The following is a 19,720-nucleotide window of genomic DNA, read 5'->3' as shown; positions in this document are numbered from 1 at the left end:
TATATTATAATTAATAAGAGTTCGTATTATAACTAGCGAGCTAAAAATTTATTTATTTAATAAATAGGGTATACTATTTTTTAAAAAAAAACTTATTATTCTTTAAATAAAGTCTTTTTAAATAGAGATCTTTTATTAATATTACGACGACTATAAAGTAAGTTATATAAGAGCTACGAAAACTCTCGAGCTAATTTAAAAGAAGTTTTATTAAAAAAATATTTAATAAAATATTTAAGAATACGTTAAAAATTATAAATATTATTTAAAACTTATAACCCTAAGATATAAGCTATATAAGTAGCTATAGTTATTATTACTACCCTTATATTTATTTTAAAAAATATTTATAAACTTTATTACGGGGCTATTACTAAGTACTTATAATAATAGTATAGAATATAATAATATTTTAATTATTATTTATTATATAATAAAGTTCGTAAAGTTCTTACTTATTATTAAAATACTTAATATAGTATGTGGTGGTTTTTTTTTCCGGCTTTATAGGCACAAAAGATCGACCTTAACGGGATCACGCTTTTAAGGGAAATCACACGATATAGTATACTTTTTAACTATATAATACGCGCAATATATCCTAAGCACGCGCTTAACGTAATATAGTGATTTTAATACGAAAACCGCCATTTGATTCGGGATGGGCAAGCTGCCCTCTTCGTTACGCGGCGGCGCCGGCCGGAAAGGTCGACGGCAGAGGTTAGCCGTAATAGTTAGCCGCAATAGTCGGCCGCTATAGTCGGCCGCAATGGTCAGAGGCGGCCTTCCTTAACCGCAGAGGTTCTAAACTTTAATGGCAACGTAGAGGTTTCTAGAGAAAGGGCCAAATGGGCTAATATCTACTGCTCTTCGTACCAGAGCTCGCAAAGATTCTTTCTATCCTCATCGCTTCTAACATCGCCCAAAGCTGCTCTCTATTCAAACCAAACAAATCTACCAAACAAATCCACTAAACAAATCCACCAAACAAACCCATCAATACACAAACCACCACCTGGACAGCTAGTCAGACAACTAGTCAAGAGGTTGGCCAGTCAAAATACCACCTCGACGAGAACCCAAAGATGCCCGTCGACAAGTCTGCCCCTCTCGGGCTGGGCGCCCTCTTCGGCCAGCTCGACGCTGTGGCCATCGTGGCCAACGTGGGCACGCCCAAGAAGTAGCGAAGTACCTTCCGGCGGTGCGGAATTCGGCTGGGTAATATTATAGGCGCCGTAGACAGCTAGGCCGGTACGGATGCCAGGATCCGGCACATCGACGCCGGCCTGGCTATAATAGCCACGATAGACGGGCCGGAGGTGTACAGGGTTAGGGCGATAAGCCGGCGCCTTAGACGGCTCCTACGGGACCCCCCGGGTAACGATAATACCTATATAAAAGAACAGATTATGCTGGACCTAGCTGCCCACGCGGGCTAGCACTAGGAGGTCCTGTGCGCGTTAGAGTGGGTGAAGCTCGCCCTATAGGCGGGCGGCGGAAGGTTGGGAGCTGTTGATAAAAGGAAGACAACGGTCGAGTCGGTTGACTGTTTTAATTAGTAGTTAGGTATAGAGCGCAATATACCCAGTTTTCCCCAATACGTAATACACGGTACGGCCCCGGCGGATTGCTCCGTCGGGGGGACTTAATATAGTATAAATAATAAGTATTTTATACTAAGAGGTTAAATATAAGTTTAGTACGCTAAAAAGTATTATTATAAATAAAAATAAGCTCTTTATAAGCGTATTTTAAAAAGAGTTTACTAAGGAACGGGTAATATATTACTAACTATTTACTATATATTATTTATAAACGGATAGCTAAACGGAATAAACTTATTAAATATTAAAAAGATATTTAAAGATTTATACTAAGGGCTTATTAAATAAGTAAATAGTATAGTTAAAAAAGGCTGAGTTTATATATAATAATAGTTAATACTTTATTATAAAAGTATCCCTATATATAATATTATATAACTGCTACCCTAAGTACGTTAAATATATATTTAATTATAAAGTTATAGTTTAGGGGGTTTAGAAAAGGGTCTAAAAAATTAAAAAAATTAGGGCCTAGGCTACGTAAGCGTAAGTATAAGTTTTTAAAAGCTAAGTAGCTTACTATAATAAAAGATATACCCTAAAAAAATTTAATTATAAAAAGGTCGTCGGCTTATTAATAAAAATATACGATTTAAAAATAATAAACTAACGCCGAGATATATTAAAATAATAATAACTAAAAGGGTAGGGAAATAGGCTTACTAAGTATATTTATTAAAATAATATTAAAGAATATATAATATTTTTTTAGTTTTTTAACTTAAGTTATAAAGAAATTACTAAATAGTTAATAATTAGATAGTAAATCTCTTGGAGTTAAAAAACGAATAAGACGTTTAAAAAATTAAACAAATCGTTATAATATAAAATGAGAAAGAAAACTTATAATATTTTATTAAATAAGCTAAGTAGCTTATTAAGTATAATATATAAAAGCTTATTAAATATTTTAAAGGGCTAATAAAAGTAATTAATAAATTTAAATATTATAAAAAAAAGTATATATAAAATAGGATAATAAACGTTAAGTTCGTAGTAAAAAGTTACTAAAAATAAGTTAATTAATAATATATTATAAAACCCTTTTAATTTAGCTTAGCGTAATTCTTAAAAAAAAGACTTAATATTATAACCCTTAGTAATACGTTACTAAAAGATTACTAAGATTTAGTTACGTAAGAAGAATAACTTATATAATATTAATAATAATAATAGCGGCTTTAATATATATTTTTAAAACTTAATAATTAATAATAATAGTCCGCTCGGTAAATAAAAAGTGGAAAAGCTTTGTACGTATACTTAACTAACTACTTAGAATAAGGCCGTTAACTTTATTAATATTATAATAAATAAAAGAGAGGTAGTCAAAGTTACGTAAAATATTATATATATTAGTAATAGTAGTTTATAGAGCGTTCGTTACTTAGTTATTATTAAAAACTATAATAAAAAGTATAATAAGAACTATAATAAGAAGTATAACGGGAGCTATAATAAGAAGTATAATAAGAGTTATAATAAAAAGTAAAATAAGAAATAAAATAAAAAGCGTAATATTATTATTATTAATAACAGGTCGGGGATAGGGGACGTTATCCAAAGTAACGCTCTCGTAATCTTAGTTAAGCTAAGGGACCTTAATAATATTAATATTTATAAAAAACTTATTAACGTTAAACTATTTATTATAACCCGTAGCTTTAATTTTAATATAAGTAATAACTTTATTAAGCCGTTATAAAGCTTTTACTTAAAATAAAAAGAGCATAATACTAGTTTTATTAAAATTTAAAATAATATAACTAAGAGCTAGGGTACCCTTATTTATATTAAAAAGAGCGTTATAAATAGGGGTTAATAAGTTATTAACATTAAAATAATAACGCTTATTATAATATTAATTTTTTTTTTTTAAATCGTTACTAAGCTTTTTAAATTTAATATTTTTATATTAAAACTTATTAAACTTAAACCTAAAACCGTCCCGCTCGTTATTATTATTAAGAATATAGTTAATAATAAGAGTACGCTTTTTAATAAAAGTCCGAGTTTTAGGATTATAAAAAATAAAAATAGTACTATATATAATAATAATATAAATAAGTACTTTATTTATTAAGAACTTAGTAATGCGTTTATAAAAAATAAAAAAAGTAAGAAATTCTTAAATATATATAATAATAACGCCCTTAGGAATCTTTTTATAATACTAAGTTAAAGTATTAAGGTTATTTTATAGAATAGTTATATAGCTATTATTATAAAAATAAGCTAGTTAGAAGTAATTAAAATAAGAAATAATTTTAGTTTTATTATTAATATTAAGGATACTAGCCTAAGAAGAGAAATCTAAGTTAATAAAAAAAAATTCGCTAAACGATTACTAACGACTTATTATAATCGAGATTGATAAGTTTAAATACTTATAATTAATAATAAGCTCTTAAAAAGTAGCCTATTTAAAATAGACCTTTTTTATTTTATTATTTATTAATAGGTTAGTAATATAAATAGTAACCTTTTTTTATATATTAATAATATAGTTAAAAATATAAAAAATATAGCTGCGCTTATAAAAATTAAAGCTACCTTATTCCTTAATATTATAAAACTTTATAAGAATATTTTAAATAAACTAAGCGGCGCTATATAGTTCCTCGAGAACTTAAGAAATATTATTAACTAATATTTTAATAACGGATTAGTAAGGACTCGATAACTTATAATAAAATACTTCTTTTTATTAATTTAATAAATAATATACTTAATAATATAAGCGCCGGTAATATAAACGAGCTTATTAATATTATAATATATACTAACTAAGTAGTATATATAAAAAGTACTATTACGGAGACTATAAAAGCTTTTTTTAGGATTATACTCTATATTAAGTATATCCTAAATATATAAAATAGTAAATATTTTAGTAAATACTTAATAATAGTATAGCGAGAGAGTTATAATTAAGAAACGATACGGAATTAGAATATTATAAAAAAAAAGTTTAGTTATATAAAAAAGAATTTATAAAACGGTTATTAAATAAAAAGAGAGAAAAAAAAGTAAATACGTAACTAGTAATAAAAAGAAAATCTTTTATTATACTTAATAACTTAGTAATAATAATAACCACGAGGTTAAATAGGCTTTTATATATTATAATAGTTAGAATATTTTATTATAAATATATATTACTAACTTAATAACTAGTTAGCGCGCTATTACTAAATAATAATAATAAAGTATTTATTAAATAAAAAAATAAGAATAATACTTTATTTTTAAATAAGAAAGGATATTATTAATACCTTATAAAATTTATTACGAATAATAACGTTAATAGCTTTATTATTAATATTAAAAAAAGATATTATATAATAATTTTAGGGACTAGAGTTACGTAAGGGGGGAGTAATTATAATAAATTTAGGATATAGTTAGTAATAAAATATTAATAATATAGTAACTAGTATACGGATCGTATTATAAAAAAACTTTTTAAAAAATAGAGCCCTTATAAAGGACTCTATAAGCTTTAGTCTTATAATATATTTATACTTATATTATAGTCTCGTTAGTTAAGTACTTATAGCCTAATCTCTTATATATAGCTCGCCCTCTAAACGAGCGGGGGAAGGTCAGGAGCTATTAATAAAAAGAAAATAACGGTTAAGTCGGTTAACTACTATTTTAATTAGTAATTAAGTATAGAGCGCAATATACCCAGTTTTCTCTAATACGTAATATACGGTACGGCCCCGGCGGATTACTCCGTCGGGGGGATTTATAGCTCTATAAATATTAAATAGTGATATATTAAATTAATTAGTTTTATATATGGAATTTATTAATAAAATATTTAAATATTATTAAAGTAGGGAAATCGTAATAATAAGTATAATAAATAAGCTCGTAATATAGCCCGCGTTATTATATTAAAAGCGGTATTAATATTTTATAAAATTATATAATTAATTAAATAACTATTTAATAAGGGACTTATTACCTAATTTATTATAATAGTAAGTAGTTAGTATATTAAGTATATTACGGTTAATAATATTATTATAATTACTATTTTTTAATTAGAGGCTCGAAAGGATTTAGATAGATCGAATACTTTTATTTTATTAGTTAATAATTTAGTCCTTTTTATTACGTAATAACGCGTAATAGTAATATATAAAAGCGTTAGTATTATTAAATAAGTAGTTATAGTAATTATAAAAGTTATTAATAATAAAATAAAAGAGCTAGTTACTATTTAAAAAGCTAATAATAATTTATTAATAATAGTTTATAAACGAGGTTAAGGATTTGTACTACTTATTTAAATAAGTTAATTTTATAAAATATTAATATTTTTAATTATAACGCGGGCTATAAGTATAATAATAAGTAATATTAATTAGTATTTTAATAAAGGGTTTATATTAAATAATTCGGACTATAAAACTAGCCTCGTAAGTAGCCTCGTTAAGTACTATTCTAGCCTTAAGTAGGCTAGAGAAGCGCTAGTTATAAAACAAGTAATCGTACTTTACGTAACCGTAATCGTTATAATTAATAATATATTAATAAATAAAAAGATTATTAACTTTATAATTATTCTTTTTTTATAATATATTAACGTTAAAAATAGCTTTAATTAGTAATAGTAGTAATAATAGTAACGGTAAGGTTAATAAAATAGTAGTTATAGGTGGGTAGGTAAGTAAGTAGGTAGGTAAATAGGTGGGTATAGGTAGCTGGGCTCCGTGGTCGGAGGCAGGAGCGGCCGCAGCCACACTTGGGGGCGGGATATCGGCAGGCGCTGGCAGAATATCATCGCCCTTAAACTTGCAGCCAAACACCCTGTGCTGGCGCCGTGGGGTTTTCGGCCCCTTCGGCATCGTCTTCCGTCGCCAAGTGACTAAATTCCATCTTGCATATTTGGTCGAGGTCTCTCCATAATACGGATATGATGAGGCTAGTTTCGTCCCTCCAGGTTCACAGCGAGTGTTTTAAAAATCACGATATCGGAAAAAATGGGTTGTACAAATTCGACATCCATTAATGACACCATCCTGCGTTGTAGGTAAATCGGGGGCGAATTATCTAACATAAACAAATTTTTGGAAAAAAAAAAAAGCAAACTTGTCTAGTTTTGTTGAAGGATCCTTCTTTTGGTTCTTTTTGGTTCTTCCCAACGCCTCGCTGTCTTTTTGTGAAAACTTACAAGTATCCTCCCCTAACCATGGATGAACTCACTCATCAGGTCCAGAGGATACAGGTGCCGTCAGCGCCGGCACTCACACACCAAGGCTCCGTAGGATGCCAGTCCACGTCCAGAACACCGAGCTTGTTGACAATCTTGTGACCCTTGAGCATCTTCACCGGCACAATGGTCGGGTTCTCCATGAGATCGGTCACGACCTTGCCGTGGAAGATTTGCAGCGTGCCGTCATCACTGGCGTCGGCGAACAGGGGGAAACTGCGGTGGTACTTGACGGCGCGGATGGCCTCCGAGTGGAAGCGCATCGTCTTGTACGGGCGGTTGGAGAGGTCGAGATCGTGCCACAGCAGGCGTCTGTCGTAGGATCCCACCACGATGTTGTCACCGCCAGAATGCACGTCAAAGGACGAAATCCAGCGGGCGCCGGGCTGGATGACCTTGACGAGTTCCTGTCTCTGGAGGTCGTAGCAGCGGATCATGCGCTGGGTCGCGACAAAGAAGAGCGGCCGCGACGGGTGGAACTGCGCCGTCTGGGCGAGACCGGGCAGCTTGCGGAAGGGAATCTGAGTCAGATGCTTCGAGAGGGTGTGAATAGCAACTGCGCTGCGCTGGCCGTTGGGGGAGACGGTGCTGAGGAAGTCTCCGCGTCTGTGCCAGTTGATCACTTTGATGACGGACCTGACAGTGGCCTTGAGCAGGACGCCAGCAGCCTCCAGCTTAGAGCCGGGTCTGGCCCACTTGCCCGGGTGCTCCTTGGTGACTGCAGCTGCGGGTTGAGGGTTCTGCGTGGCGTAACCGAAACCAGCGTCGATAATGTCACGGCTGGCCTTGTCAATGCCGTCCGCACCGCGGGGAGGAACTGCAAAGAAGAGGTCTTCACCTGCAGCGGCGGCCAGGATGAAGGTCTCCTTGTTAGGACGCCAGCGGACAGCGTTCACAGCCTCATCGAGACTGAGCTTGGCCATCCACTCCTGGCGACCGGTACGGAGATGCCACAAGCGCACAGTACCGTCGTCACCACCGCTTGCAAGCCACTCGCCGTTAGGGCTGATGGCAGAAGACCGCACGCGACCCTCGTGGCCGCGGAAGACAGTCTGGCAAGATGTGGGGAAAGGCCTGAGCTCCTCGGGACGGGGCAGCTTGGGAAGAAGTGACGCCGGGTCGATGTTGAGCCTGTTCTTGCGCACGCGAGGAGCGAGGTAAAGATCCAGACAGCGCTCAAAGCGCTCCTTGACGAACTCGCCGTAGGCGGGGACTTTGCGCAACGAATCAAACTTGGCGGGCATGTACTCCTTCTCTCTGTCCTCGGGATCGGCCTTCTCCCACTCTTCCCTCTCGGCTTCTGTTGGGAGGTACTCGGGGGGAGGGTTGTAACTGAGGTCGTAGCCTGGAGGAGGAAGCTTGGGTGCCGGGATGTCCATGACGTGCGGCGGGCGCTCCTCCTCGTTCGCCCATACGTCGTAGTAGACTTCTTCCTTCTCGGCTTCCTCCTTCTCCTTCTCTTCCGCCGACTTGTACGGCAAGATGTGTCCGTCCTTGATGGCCTTGACGAGCTTGGCAATGCGCTTCGCCTCGTGCTTGGAGGGGACGAAACGGCGTTTCGGTTCGGGCGCCGCGCTAAGGGGCATCTTCTCCTCGTGTGCTGTGAACCAGTGGACCATTTCCTGGGTATCATTAGTCTCGAAGGCATGTCGCACATAGTCTGTGGATACTCACGGGGTAAGGATCATAGCCTTCTTCGGGAACCTCGTTCATCTGTACGCGGCGCAAAAGCTCCAGCTCATCCTGGCTCAGGTTGAGGGGCTTGCCGGTCTGGGGGTCCGTCAAGCCAGTCCAGCCCTTGGGGAGCTCAATGGTCTCGAGCAGGGCATCCAATGCCTCGCCGGCGGCCGGGCGCATAATCTTCTTGCCATTGATGTCGTACCCGATGTGAGGGTAAGAATCGTAGAAAGAAAGAGGGATGTTGCCAATTGTGTTGACGGGCTCCTGGGCGTCACTGTCGTCGGAGTCGTACTCGGCGTTAATTTCGTCGTACTCGTAGCGCTCTTCGCCGTTGGCACCAGTCACGACGCGATAGTTGGGCTTGTCGTCCTCTTCGTTGTCGACAGCGCCAGCGTCCTTGCCTAGGTTTGTTGACTTGAGCTTGGAGGCAATGTCTTCGTCGTCGGCATCGGATGGTATTTCGTCGCTGAGAATGTCCTCATCGTCTTCCTCGTCCTCTGACTCCTCGCCGTTCAGGCCATTGTCTTCGCCCTCAGACTCGGAAGTTTCTTCGTAGTCGGAATCATCTTCGCTCCCGGACAAGACACCTTCCAACGTTGCGCCAAACTCGTCGTCAACAGGAGCAGATACATCCGCCTGCGGCTCCTTCCGCTTGCCTAACGCTTGTCGTGCACCCATTGTGGTGGTGGAAGAAATTGTCAGCCAAAAGAGGTTGTCAAGGGCTATTTTTGGAGCTTTCGGTTCGCGATGCAAGCGCAGGCGGTTTGGGCGGACGCCTTCTGGGAATTTTTTTTTTCTGCCGTCGGTCGATGCTAGTGTTTCCCAGACCGCCTAGCGGGGTCGACCGAGACGCGAGACGGAAGAGTGGAGGGATCGCTCCGGTTCGTCTCCAACTGCGACTCCAAAATCTGCCCCGAAATCTGCCCTACAACAACACCGCCAATTCCACCCACGCACATCCCGTTGGAACACAACGATGCAAGGAGACCAACTCTAGTATCTTACTGGTTGTTTCAACGTTTCGATTCGAACGTCACAGGCCTTAAACTACCGCACATGCAGAGAGTTTCGAGAAGAATGCATATTTACCCGCCGGGAGAATGGCACATGCGCCACAGTGGCTGTCAGCCCATCGCAAATACCTAGCGCCATTCCGGCTATTACTTTAGGTTGGAAGGGCTGTCCCTATGCAGCAGTGCACGGGTTACCCTACAGGGCGTCCTTCAGCTATTGTCTTGCTAAGCGCACGCAACCTTCCAGCGCTCAAGACACTACAACGTAACATTGGACTCATTGGCAGCGGGTACGAGGTGGTTTCTTGGCACAATTAGACGCCTACTGCGCGCTGAAGCAGGCGCAGCGACGCCGAGTGTCTCCTTACACACGTTGATGGATCGTGGACGCAACGGAGAGATCTCACCATGCCCAATGGAGGACTTATGTGTGAGTATTCTCATGTTCCATCGTCAGCCCGCCCGACCATGCCAGTGATGGGTAAGACGCTTCGGGCTGCTCCGAAACGGCTTCAAGGGAGGAATTCTCGTGATGCCGGTGCCCTGCCCGCATCCATGGTACTGATACTAAGGCACTTACGCCGATGACTCAAATCTTTACGAAATACGCACTCTTGACCAATAACAGTGCCGTCGAACGCGCACCTCAGGGTAGTCCAAGCACCGGGGGATCTCATCCTGCAAACACACGAGAAAGGCGTTGAAGCCCAATTCTTTCGCATACCAATCTGAGGAGAGCATATCTCATGGTGTCTTTCTGTCAAGTTGAGAAAGACTTTCATTCACCATAAGTGTCTTGGCGTGAGCAGGATAGGGAACCTTGAGAGGTGGCTCAGCCTTGATTCTGTTCGAGCGATAGGTCGTCTCGGTTGTTGCTAGAGAGGTACCACTGATATGAACTCAGAGAAGTGAAGACAGCTTCAACGGTGAACCAAGCTATATATCTAGCAAAAGTACTTATGGCTGAACTTTGGCTTCCGTCATATGCAAGGTTGGCATGGTGCTGACGCCGCTCCGAATCCTTCAAAGAAAGGACTTTGGAGTGACTGGTGACGAGGCCGGCCAAGCAGTGTTTTGCTGTGTACCTACCTTACTTTTACTGGGCGGATGTACCTTGCCCTACGAATGGATCCCGTACAGCAACCACCCCCGACTGCGTTGGTCTTAGGGGGCGGGCTGGAGCTAACGCGGGTAAGCTGTGCTGCGTGGCTTGCTCCTCACCTACAACAATTACGCCGTGGGCCGGGAGAGCTTTGCCCTTTTGCTTCCTAACCGCATCTCGTGTGTCTCACCCCGTCTTTCTCATCCCGATCTCTGAACCACACGCACAAATACCTACGTCTGCATTTCTAACGTGGCCGTCGGTGTCACCATCTGCATGCTTTCATCTCGTGCATACCGCAGCCTTGAGCAACAAGAAAAACACTCCGGGATTCAGCTGGAGAGCAAGCCACGAGCTAAGGCAGCCAGGGCTTCATCGTCGTGCCTCTGGGCTTGTCACTACCTTGCCATTCAGAGTCATCGGCCCTATTAGCATATCAACTTTTACGAACTCTCCGTCACCTACATATAACCCTCCCGAAAGCCGCACTCCCAGCACTCTGGGAAGTTCTGAGTAATCAGAACAATTCCACCATCGGTATTGTCAGGCAACCACGACAACGCCTCTCTAGTCCCCTATCACATTTGTCCATATCAAATCATGCCTCAGAGTAGTAGCCCGTCCAAGTCGGCGGCCGGTGTCGTGAAGCATCGCGCGTGTGATGAGTGTCGTAAGTGAGGGTCTCAAGCCCAAATTGAATAGATGCTAACAACCCATACAAGGTTCACGAAAGCTGGCTTGCACCAAGGAACCTGAAGGTTGCTCGAGATGTCGGCGGGAGGGCCTTAGGTGTGTCTACTCGGCCCAGAAGCAGATGGGCCGGCCAAGGAAGCGTAGACACGTCGAGGAGGCTGAAGGACAATCCTCCCCCGACAAGCCCGAGAACCAAGACCAGCAGACGCAGATGCCACTCATGACGCAACCGACATTAGACACCGACTTCTCGGCCTTCTTCACCCAAGACTACTCTAGCATGAACTACCTTGACCTCCTCTCCCCCTTGGAAGGCTTGCCGCCTTCGACGCTGCCGCCCGAGCTGTCGAGCTTGACCATGGCATACACCGAGCCGCGGTTCCCTAATGGAGACTTCCAGTTTGGGGTTGCGGGTGTTGACCTGTTAGGTGGCATCAACTTTGACGAAAGTGACTCTGCTGACGAGGATTTACCTCAAGATATCAATAAAAGCCTTACAGAACTGCTCTCGGCGCAAGTGCCCGAGACGGCTCCTAGTCTCTCCCCTCCTACGGCATCAGAGACATCATCTCACACGGCTGCCGCAAGCACGCCGGAATCATCCACATCTGGCAACACCAAAAATGAGGATGGAACTGGCAAAGAGGTGGACGGGGCACCGAAAGCATACAACAACACCACTTGCTCCTGTCTATCCCAAATCTTCCTCTCCCTGGACGCCTTATCGAGACTGCCAAACGATGTCAAGATTGCAATGGCCATAGCTAGGTCCGCCGCTCGTGTGGCCCACGACGTCATCCACTGCCCTTCCTGCAGTCTTACAGATATAACAAAGCCGCCTCTAATGCAGGCATTTCAAAACATGATGATGCTGGGCGCCATCCTCCCGTCCACAGCCAACGCCTACGCCAAGATTCTCGAGCTCATCGACAACGAAGCCTCCCAGGCCAAGAAAGAGAAGAGGAATATCACGTTCCGTTTCGCCGAGTACGGCGGGCTGTGGGGCGAGCTTAGTAGACGGGAGAACGACTGCGGCGCGATAGAGACGTTTGACAACCGAGAGATGGACCCCGACAGCTGGAGGCTATCCGTCAGAGGCTTGCTGAAAGTCGACATCTACGGACACGATTTTCAGAGATCAGATGGGGCGGGATCTACGGTACCCTACCATCACCTTGGTCTGAAGGACGTCATCAAGCAGATGGAGGATCGGTCGAATAACCGGCATGACAAGCTCGATGAGATGGTCGCGGCCGGGCTACCCCATCCGATGCTGCATACGGATCAGCACCTGATGGTTCCGCAGGGCAAGGATGATAGCAAGGAGAATCGGCACTGCCTGAAGATTATTGAGATTGCGCGTGTTGCTTTGGACAAGCTGGTGATAGCTTAAAGGTCGAGAATGGGGTGGTTTTTTTTTTTCTTTCTTTTTTTTCGATTGTTTTGTTTTTAGATTGGTTTTATGTTCACTGGGCTCACTACAGGATGAAAGGTATTATGATGGCAACATGTTGGCTACTGCGAGGTATTTTGGCGCATAGGATGCAAAAAGCGTGTTTGGAACGGGGACTTGGCAATATTAGACTCTCGCCTATCGTAATTATACCATGAAAAGAAAGACAATCTTTTGACATTCAGCGGCCAGAACATGGTCGAAAAAGTCGAAGATTGAAACATTCCACTCCATGATAACCTCACACTAGTGCCCGTACGTCCCCATTCCAACCCCGAGCTGAAGAACGAGTGCGCAGTACTTGACTTGGAAGATGCATTGTCTGAGTGGCTTTGATGCGCAATGCCGTGGTACATCGGGAAAGCTAACAAGCAGATGAGATAATCTCGCGCCCCTGAAGTCAACGTTCCATGACAGCTTCCATGCAGATGAGATGTGAGACGGGGGCTATGTTTGCCCTGGGCAACCCCGGGCAACCAGTTTCTCGGGACGAGTTTGGATGCCTGGGCAAAGCCAAATTTGTGGGAAGAGAATCGCCTGGCCCGTCAGCGGCGGCTTTATGATTTGGGAGCACGAGACATTGCGAGGTTGTGGCTGGAGCATAGGTATAGTACAGCAGAGGAGTGGCTTTTTTGTGACAATTCTTTTTCTTTGATGGATGGTTAGCTGGTGACAACAAAGGAACGATGGTTCTATTGATAGATGGCGATGAGTCGTGCACGAGTCCGAAATGGAGTGAGACCGAATAATAGCGGGATCCAACTAAGTTACACATCAAAGTCTTCGGTATCGCATTTTCGAACGGGTTTGGGGTTTAGGATTTGTGGTTTGTTTCTTGACCTCGTATCGGATCCTCCTATCCCTTTTTTCTTTTGCCCTATCTTCCTTTTGGGCTTCGTTTCGCGAAATGGAGCAGATTGTCTATGGAGTAAGTACCTGACTTCCAAGAGGACCGGAGATGGTGCCGTCTTTCGATTCAATGGCTCCGGCGGGTAGACTCGGTGGTCTGCGGAGACAGGGGAAATGGGGGGAGCATGGGGCCAAGCGCCTGTGAACCTCGTAAATCGGGGTTCTCGGCACCAGGCCGGCCTGCATTTAGGTTGTTAGTGCAGGAGAGTGTCGAGAGTTTGGCAGACTTGTGTCCCATTCTGTCCTGTTGTGGCTTGCCCAGGTCAACGGCTTTTTCAGACAGGGCAGATGGTTTTTGGGACGGATATTGGCCGCTGCAGCCACATTGATGGTTTAAGGCCTCTTGGCCTTTGCATGATACGATCCGTAGAAACAAATAGGTGGTGATGGTGGTACCTAGTTTAAGGAGGTAGGTAGGTAGGTCGGGTGGTGGATCTTAAACGGCGGTGATTTCTCCGGTCCGTCGTCCGCTCGTTGGCCGCGGCCTCCTGAGCTTACCTCACCTTACATTAGGTAGGTAGATAGGTACCTTACGCCAAAGGACAAATCTCGTGATGTCTTTCGCCGGCGGTGCCATCCAGACGGCGGTGTCTCTCCGTCCTTTTTAAAATCTCCTAATCTCGCCTCGATCCACCCGAGCCCCCAAGCTCCAAACTGTAAAACCCGTGGAAGCCAACAACATTACACACAAGCCTTGGCTAGTGGCCCCCCCTCGTGCCTGTCCTGACTCCGTCTATCCGCCCCCCTAGCCTGTAGCCTGTAGGTGCTCCGTAATACAGAGGAAGTATTGCTCCAGGCGAGTTTACGGCAAGTCTGGGCCGTGGGAAAGTGACTAATGGAGGATCCCCCAAGGCGGCAAAGCCAGGTGTGTTAAGGTATGTGGAGACGCTAAGCCCAATCAGAAGTAAGCTTGTGTCAGGACCCGGCCATTACCTTTCTCCCATTTCATTGTACGTACAGTACCTAATTCCCTACCTTACTCTTTGTATGTATCCGTGGTATCGTACCTTTACTCATCAATAGCTACCACCAATAGATCTGCTCATCATCATCATCATCATCATCACCATCCTGAGGTGCTCGCTCGAACAGACACAAACGCCAGACCGCTCACTGACCGTGGCTCATACCTACTTCGGTATCAGGGCGCCACGGTGCCAAGATATCAACCCTTCACCTACCGCAGTTGCCTAAGCTGAAGGCTGAAGCTCCCCCAAGTCTGTGCTGCATGTCACTTTCTTACTCCGCCTCGTGACAGCCCGCCCTTCTGGCCCATCAATCCCCGACGACGATCACCGTTTTTGCCTGTCCGCTCCTCGCTACACCTTGGCCCGCTCCTCTTCTTTCTATCTCCGTGTTTCTCTTTATTTTTTTGCTTTCTTCCCTCTTCTCTTAAACATCCCTCCTCGCCCAGACTTTTCGGAGGTTTATTACTTGTGTTGCTTCTTCCTTTGGTCGCCGGTTTCCAATTTTCAAATTCCTTCCTTTTTCCTACGGTACCCCAAATCCACAACGCGGTTGCATGCGCTTGTCTCGCCTTCGCTCCTAATCCGTCAGCCAAAAACCCGTTGTTCGACCTAAAGCGATCGACCCTCCTCCCACCCCAAAAGAACGTCATCCACATACCGACGGCCGCTTTATCGCCCCCCTTCCGACCAAACATCACCCCGTCATTCGCACGAGACCGCCCTTTTTCTCTCTGTCCCTCCCTCTGCTAGTCCCATTCCAACACACCCCGACCCGGCCAGGCCAATGGCCCCTCCGCCACCCTACCTGATAGCGACTGCCGCCCAAGATGTTCCTACTTCATTCGCCGCCTTCGTAGCAGCTACAGCAACAGCAGCAGTCGACGCAGCAGCAAACACAATGATCCCTATCGCGACCCCGACAGAAGCCCTCGACGGCGCCGTCGCGACTTTCACGAGTGCTGTCGCCGCGGCCACGGCTACCCACGCTGCAACACAGGGCGAAGAAGGTGGTAATGGCGAGTGCAGCCTGCTCGGTTCCTTTGCCCTCATTGTCCAGGCGGCCCTGGGCGGCCTTGCCTTGCTGTCGTTGGTTTTCAAGCGCTGGAGAGAGCGGCCACAACGTCCAGTCAAGATCTGGTTCTTCGATGTTTCGAAGCAGGTGTTTGGCTCGGTTCTCGTCCACATCGCCAACATCTTCATGTCAATGTTGACGTCAGGCCGCTTTTCTGTGACACTGGACCCCGCAACCACGGCCAACGCGCAGAGGTTGATGAGACGCGGCGAGGACTACACACCAAACCCGTGCTCCTTTTACCTGCTCAATCTCGCTATTGATGTAAGCAACCCACTCGCTTCCTTTCACTCGCTTCCTCTCTCTCTCCGGCATCGTACTAATATGCGTCATGCAGACCACCATCGGTATCCCCATCCTCATCGTACTTCTCCGCGTTCTGACAGGCCTCGTTGCCTACACACCCCTGGGCAAGCCTGAGGAGTCGATCCGGTCCGGCAACTATGGCACACCTCCCAACGCCTGGTGGTGGTTGAAGCAGTCCTTCATTTACTTCTGTGGCCTGTTTGGCATGAAGTTCTGCGTCCTCATCATCTTCCTCCTCCTGCCCTGGATCTCGCGCGTCGGTGACTGGGCCTTGCGGTGGACCGAGGGCAACGAGCAGCTGCAAATCTTCTTCGTCATGATGTTCTTCCCGCTCGTTATGAACGCCATGCAGTACTACATCATCGACTCTTTCATCAAGCAGCCGCAGCACGAACACGAGCGACTTCCAGAGGATGACCCCGATTGGAGCTCGAGACACGCAGGTGTCAGCCCGTACGACGACGCCGACTCGGCAAGCGAGGAGGGTGCGAATTCGGACGATGGAGCGAGCTTGAAGCTGAAGAAGGCGAAACATGCGGATGATGCCGAATACGACCCCGACACGGACGGCGACGCGCCAACGGTCATTGGTAGCAGCTCTAGCCGGACAAATCACCAGAGAAGGGATAAGGATATCTCGGCGGAGCTGTTCCCAAAGGAGTGACGTGAGCTTTTGTTTTTGTTTGGTTTAAGCTAGGAGTTGGAGCTAGATACATGTATAATCGGACCAGGTCTAGATGGCCTCCATAGGGCTGTAACAATACGGGTGTTTGGTTTAAGCGCATCATCCCTTGTCAGTCCTCATGAATCATATTCAGATCTTTGACTTCCTGACGACCGCCATATTTCTTGATGAGAACTCTCATGACATCATGTATTCACCAACGTCGACTATGGACTACTTACTCCGGCTTCATCATTGAGCATATCCCCGGAGAACGCACTATTGTAACCGTACCTGCAAAACCTCTACGGGGCAGGACAGCTGCTCACTGGAAATGCCTCAAGTTGGTTGACTCCGCGGGAATCGGGCCGGAGCCGGGTGCTCATCCGCGGTTCCATCCGCAAGGCAGATCCACTTCCCGGACGGCACGCTGAGGGGCGGGGGCTTCCGTCTAACATACCCGCCCACATCGAGATCGACTGATACGTAGAATGGGTTGTCGACAGTCCACGTACTTGATTTTTGTGTATGTAAATAACACGAAGTTGTCATCGCTGCCGATGATGGGGTACTGTGTCCTTGAAAACCTCGTTTGTACCTCCTCGTGGCAGTGGGCTGACAAGTATTATGTAATTAGTTTGTAGACAATGACCAGACAGAAGTCGAAGTAAACCATTTAGATTCTCCTTTATGAGTGGGTTAGCATGTGCTAACTACCTCTGAGAGTGTCGCCTCGTCTGGCACAAGCGTTTCCGATTCGATTCTAGACTACTGTTTCGAGAATGGTCGAACTTATCATCGGTATAAAGATGGGAGTGAGTTCACAATCTGACCTGGAGTTCTGATTCTTTGTTTGTACGGGAATCTAATAGAAATGCAAGAGTACAATATCCCCAATGACGAGAGGGAAATGGGTAGACTAGGTGAGAGTTGTCACATTACTGTTGTCCTAGGATTTAGAATCTGATGGCGTTCCGATAGATCTACAGCACCACATCTGCCTCATGACGCTGGAAGGCAGAATCGGTCTTGCGCTCCCTTGCCAAGCAGGCGCTGAGGTTGGAAGAGTCCTTCATCTCGGTACGGGAACTGGTATCTGGGCTATCGAATTTGGCGATGACCATCCGGAGGCCGAAGTAAGTTCCGCCTATCGATGTACAGTGTTTCTTTGGACGTATACTGACATTTGGTCCGCCTCGGGTTCTTGGTGTTGATCTGTCCTCGACACGTATTAGACCTTCCGATTAGTAACCTGTGTGCTGTCATCTTGTTCGCAGAAACTAAAGAAGAGATTGAGGTTCATGTTGGTTGTGCCAGTCGCATTCAGGGAAAGGGATGGACAGTCAGTCACATATCGAGTCAGTCACCGTGGAAGCAAGTGTGAGGACCATGCAGAACAAGGACATCGCTTTTGATACCCCTGCCTTGAGGACTTCACTTTCCATTCGGCGGCAGCTCTTTCGGGTCCACCCAGGATGCTGCCAAGGGTCAACTTCGCCGGTGGCATGCGTTGTGTGTGCATTTCTCTCGTTGGTTTGATTCGAGTCTGATTGAGGGGTTGTTAGCGATGGCATGTTGCTTTTCCACAAAATTGACCAGATTCCTCTCTTCCTCGGTTCCCATGCCTCTGCTCAAATTGTCGACTCTTTCGCACCGTACATAAACTACAGCACGTCATTCTCGCCCAACCTACACTTGTAATCATGGCTGAAGTCGATCACGAGATCAAAATTATTGCGGATGAACAGGTATGTTTGTGGCCATGTGACAGGTTCCATTCTCTCGAGCTTATAGCAGTCGTAGGCTCTGGAAGACAATCGAGCAGATATTGAAAGCATTGCTTCCTCGAGCACCAGCCTCAGTGGCTCAATCTTGGACTATCGATTCGAAAATGGGCGAACGTATCATCGCTACAAAGACGGAAGTGAGCAACACGCTCCATGTCTCTTGTAAAGCCGTGCTGACTATCGGTAATGAGAATATGTGATTCCCAATGATGAGCAAGAGAATGATAGAATGGGTATGTCACCTCTACAGAGTCCTTGAGATATCTCACGCATGTGGCTTACTTGTCTGACACTGCTAGATATGCAACATCACATATGCCTCATGACCCTCGGTGGTCGGCTCGGACTAGCTCCTCCATGCCAGCCTGATGTCAAGGTTGACAGAGTATTGGATGTTGGTACGGGCACGGGAATCTGGGCTATTCAGTTTGGCGACGATCATCCCGAAGCCGAGGCAAGCTCAAAAGTGATGAAATTTGAATGCGTGTTGACTGTGAACAGGTTCTCGGCGTTGATTTATCTGCTACGCAGCCAGACATGTAGGTTTCTGAATTCGTGAAGCTATCGGGAGAGAGGACTAAGAGGCCGGGTCTCCCAGCGTAGCTACGAATGTCAAGTTCGAAATCGACGACATTGACGAGGAGTGGACCTACACCACCCAGTTCGACTACATTCACAGTCGCTTCATGTCGTCAAGCATCGCAGACTGGAAGGCTTACCTCACTAAATGTTTCAAGTAAGCGCGACTTTTACTCCCGGCCTTTGCTCAATAGCTGTCTACTAATGAGTGTAAGTCACATCCAACCTGGCGGTTATCTAGAGTTGCAGGAGCCAGAGATGGAGTTCCAGTCCGATGACGGCACATTTCCTGCCGACTGCCCCTTGGCCAAGTACGGCAACCTCCTCAAGGAGGCCGCGGCCATCTTTGGGCGAGAGTACGTCTCGGTGTCTTCCTTGAAAACACTGATGGTCGATGTGGGCTTCAAGGACGTGACGCTGAGCCGGTACAAGTGGCCCATCAATACCTGGCCCAAAGATCCTTCGTTCAAGGAACTGGGCGCATGGGGCTTTGAGAATAGCAACGCCGGTCTCGAGGCTATCTCTACTGCGCCTCTGACGCGCGCCCACAAGTGGACTAGGGAGGAGGTGAATGTCTTTTTGGCTGAAGTCCGGAAGGACCTGGCTAACAAGAACTACCATACTTATGTCCCCATGTAAGCCATCTCTGTTTCATGATCACTTGTC

At 44.6% G+C, this 19,720-nt stretch overlaps 6 protein-coding genes across 6 annotated transcripts; 4 read left to right on the top strand and 2 right to left on the bottom strand.

The window, feature by feature from the left end:
- Positions 1-661: 661 nt before the first annotated feature.
- Positions 662-1,184, top strand: CLUP02_05652 (uncharacterized protein; the record flags this gene model as incomplete). Its single annotated transcript, XM_049284658.1, has 2 exons — positions 662-707; positions 1,024-1,184. The coding sequence occupies 2 exons, from the start codon at positions 662-664 to the stop codon at positions 1,182-1,184; spliced, it is 207 nt and encodes a 68-aa protein (XP_049141801.1).
- A 5,640-nt stretch (positions 1,185-6,824) lies between these two features.
- Positions 6,825-9,186, bottom strand: CLUP02_05651 (BOP1NT domain-containing protein; the record flags this gene model as incomplete). The annotated part of the gene is made up of 2 exons (XM_049284657.1): positions 6,825-8,450; positions 8,503-9,186. 2 exons carry the CDS (start codon positions 9,184-9,186, stop codon positions 6,825-6,827), a joined length of 2,310 nt encoding a protein of 769 aa, XP_049141800.1.
- Positions 9,187-11,223: 2,037 nt separating this feature from the next.
- Positions 11,224-12,709, top strand: CLUP02_05650 (uncharacterized protein; the record flags this gene model as incomplete). Its single annotated transcript, XM_049284656.1, has 2 exons — positions 11,224-11,293; positions 11,346-12,709. The coding sequence occupies 2 exons, from the start codon at positions 11,224-11,226 to the stop codon at positions 12,707-12,709; spliced, it is 1,434 nt and encodes a 477-aa protein (XP_049141799.1).
- Positions 12,710-12,794: 85 nt separating this feature from the next.
- CLUP02_05649 (uncharacterized protein) lies at positions 12,795-13,916 on the bottom strand (the record flags this gene model as incomplete). The annotated part of the gene is made up of 5 exons (XM_049284655.1): positions 12,795-12,885; positions 12,938-13,163; positions 13,237-13,324; positions 13,711-13,775; positions 13,826-13,916. 5 exons carry the CDS (start codon positions 13,914-13,916, stop codon positions 12,795-12,797), a joined length of 561 nt encoding a protein of 186 aa, XP_049141798.1.
- On the top strand, positions 13,677-16,688 carry CLUP02_05648 (uncharacterized protein; the record flags this gene model as incomplete). Its single annotated transcript, XM_049284654.1, has 4 exons — positions 13,677-13,697; positions 14,531-14,553; positions 15,604-15,982; positions 16,056-16,688. The coding sequence occupies 4 exons, from the start codon at positions 13,677-13,679 to the stop codon at positions 16,686-16,688; spliced, it is 1,056 nt and encodes a 351-aa protein (XP_049141797.1).
- A 2,109-nt stretch (positions 16,689-18,797) lies between these two features.
- Positions 18,798-19,693, top strand: CLUP02_05647 (TAM domain methyltransferase; the record flags this gene model as incomplete). Its single annotated transcript, XM_049284653.1, has 3 exons — positions 18,798-19,014; positions 19,079-19,211; positions 19,270-19,693. 3 exons carry the CDS (start codon positions 18,798-18,800, stop codon positions 19,691-19,693), a joined length of 774 nt encoding a protein of 257 aa, XP_049141796.1.
- Positions 19,694-19,720: the final 27 nt, after the last annotated feature.

This window comes from Colletotrichum lupini, chromosome 3 (assembly GCF_023278565.1).
Source record: "Colletotrichum lupini chromosome 3, complete sequence".
NCBI classification, from domain to species: Eukaryota; Fungi; Ascomycota; class Sordariomycetes; order Glomerellales; family Glomerellaceae; genus Colletotrichum; species Colletotrichum lupini.
Note: the sequence above shows the minus strand (reverse complement) of the source record. Positions and strands in the feature narration are given on the sequence as shown.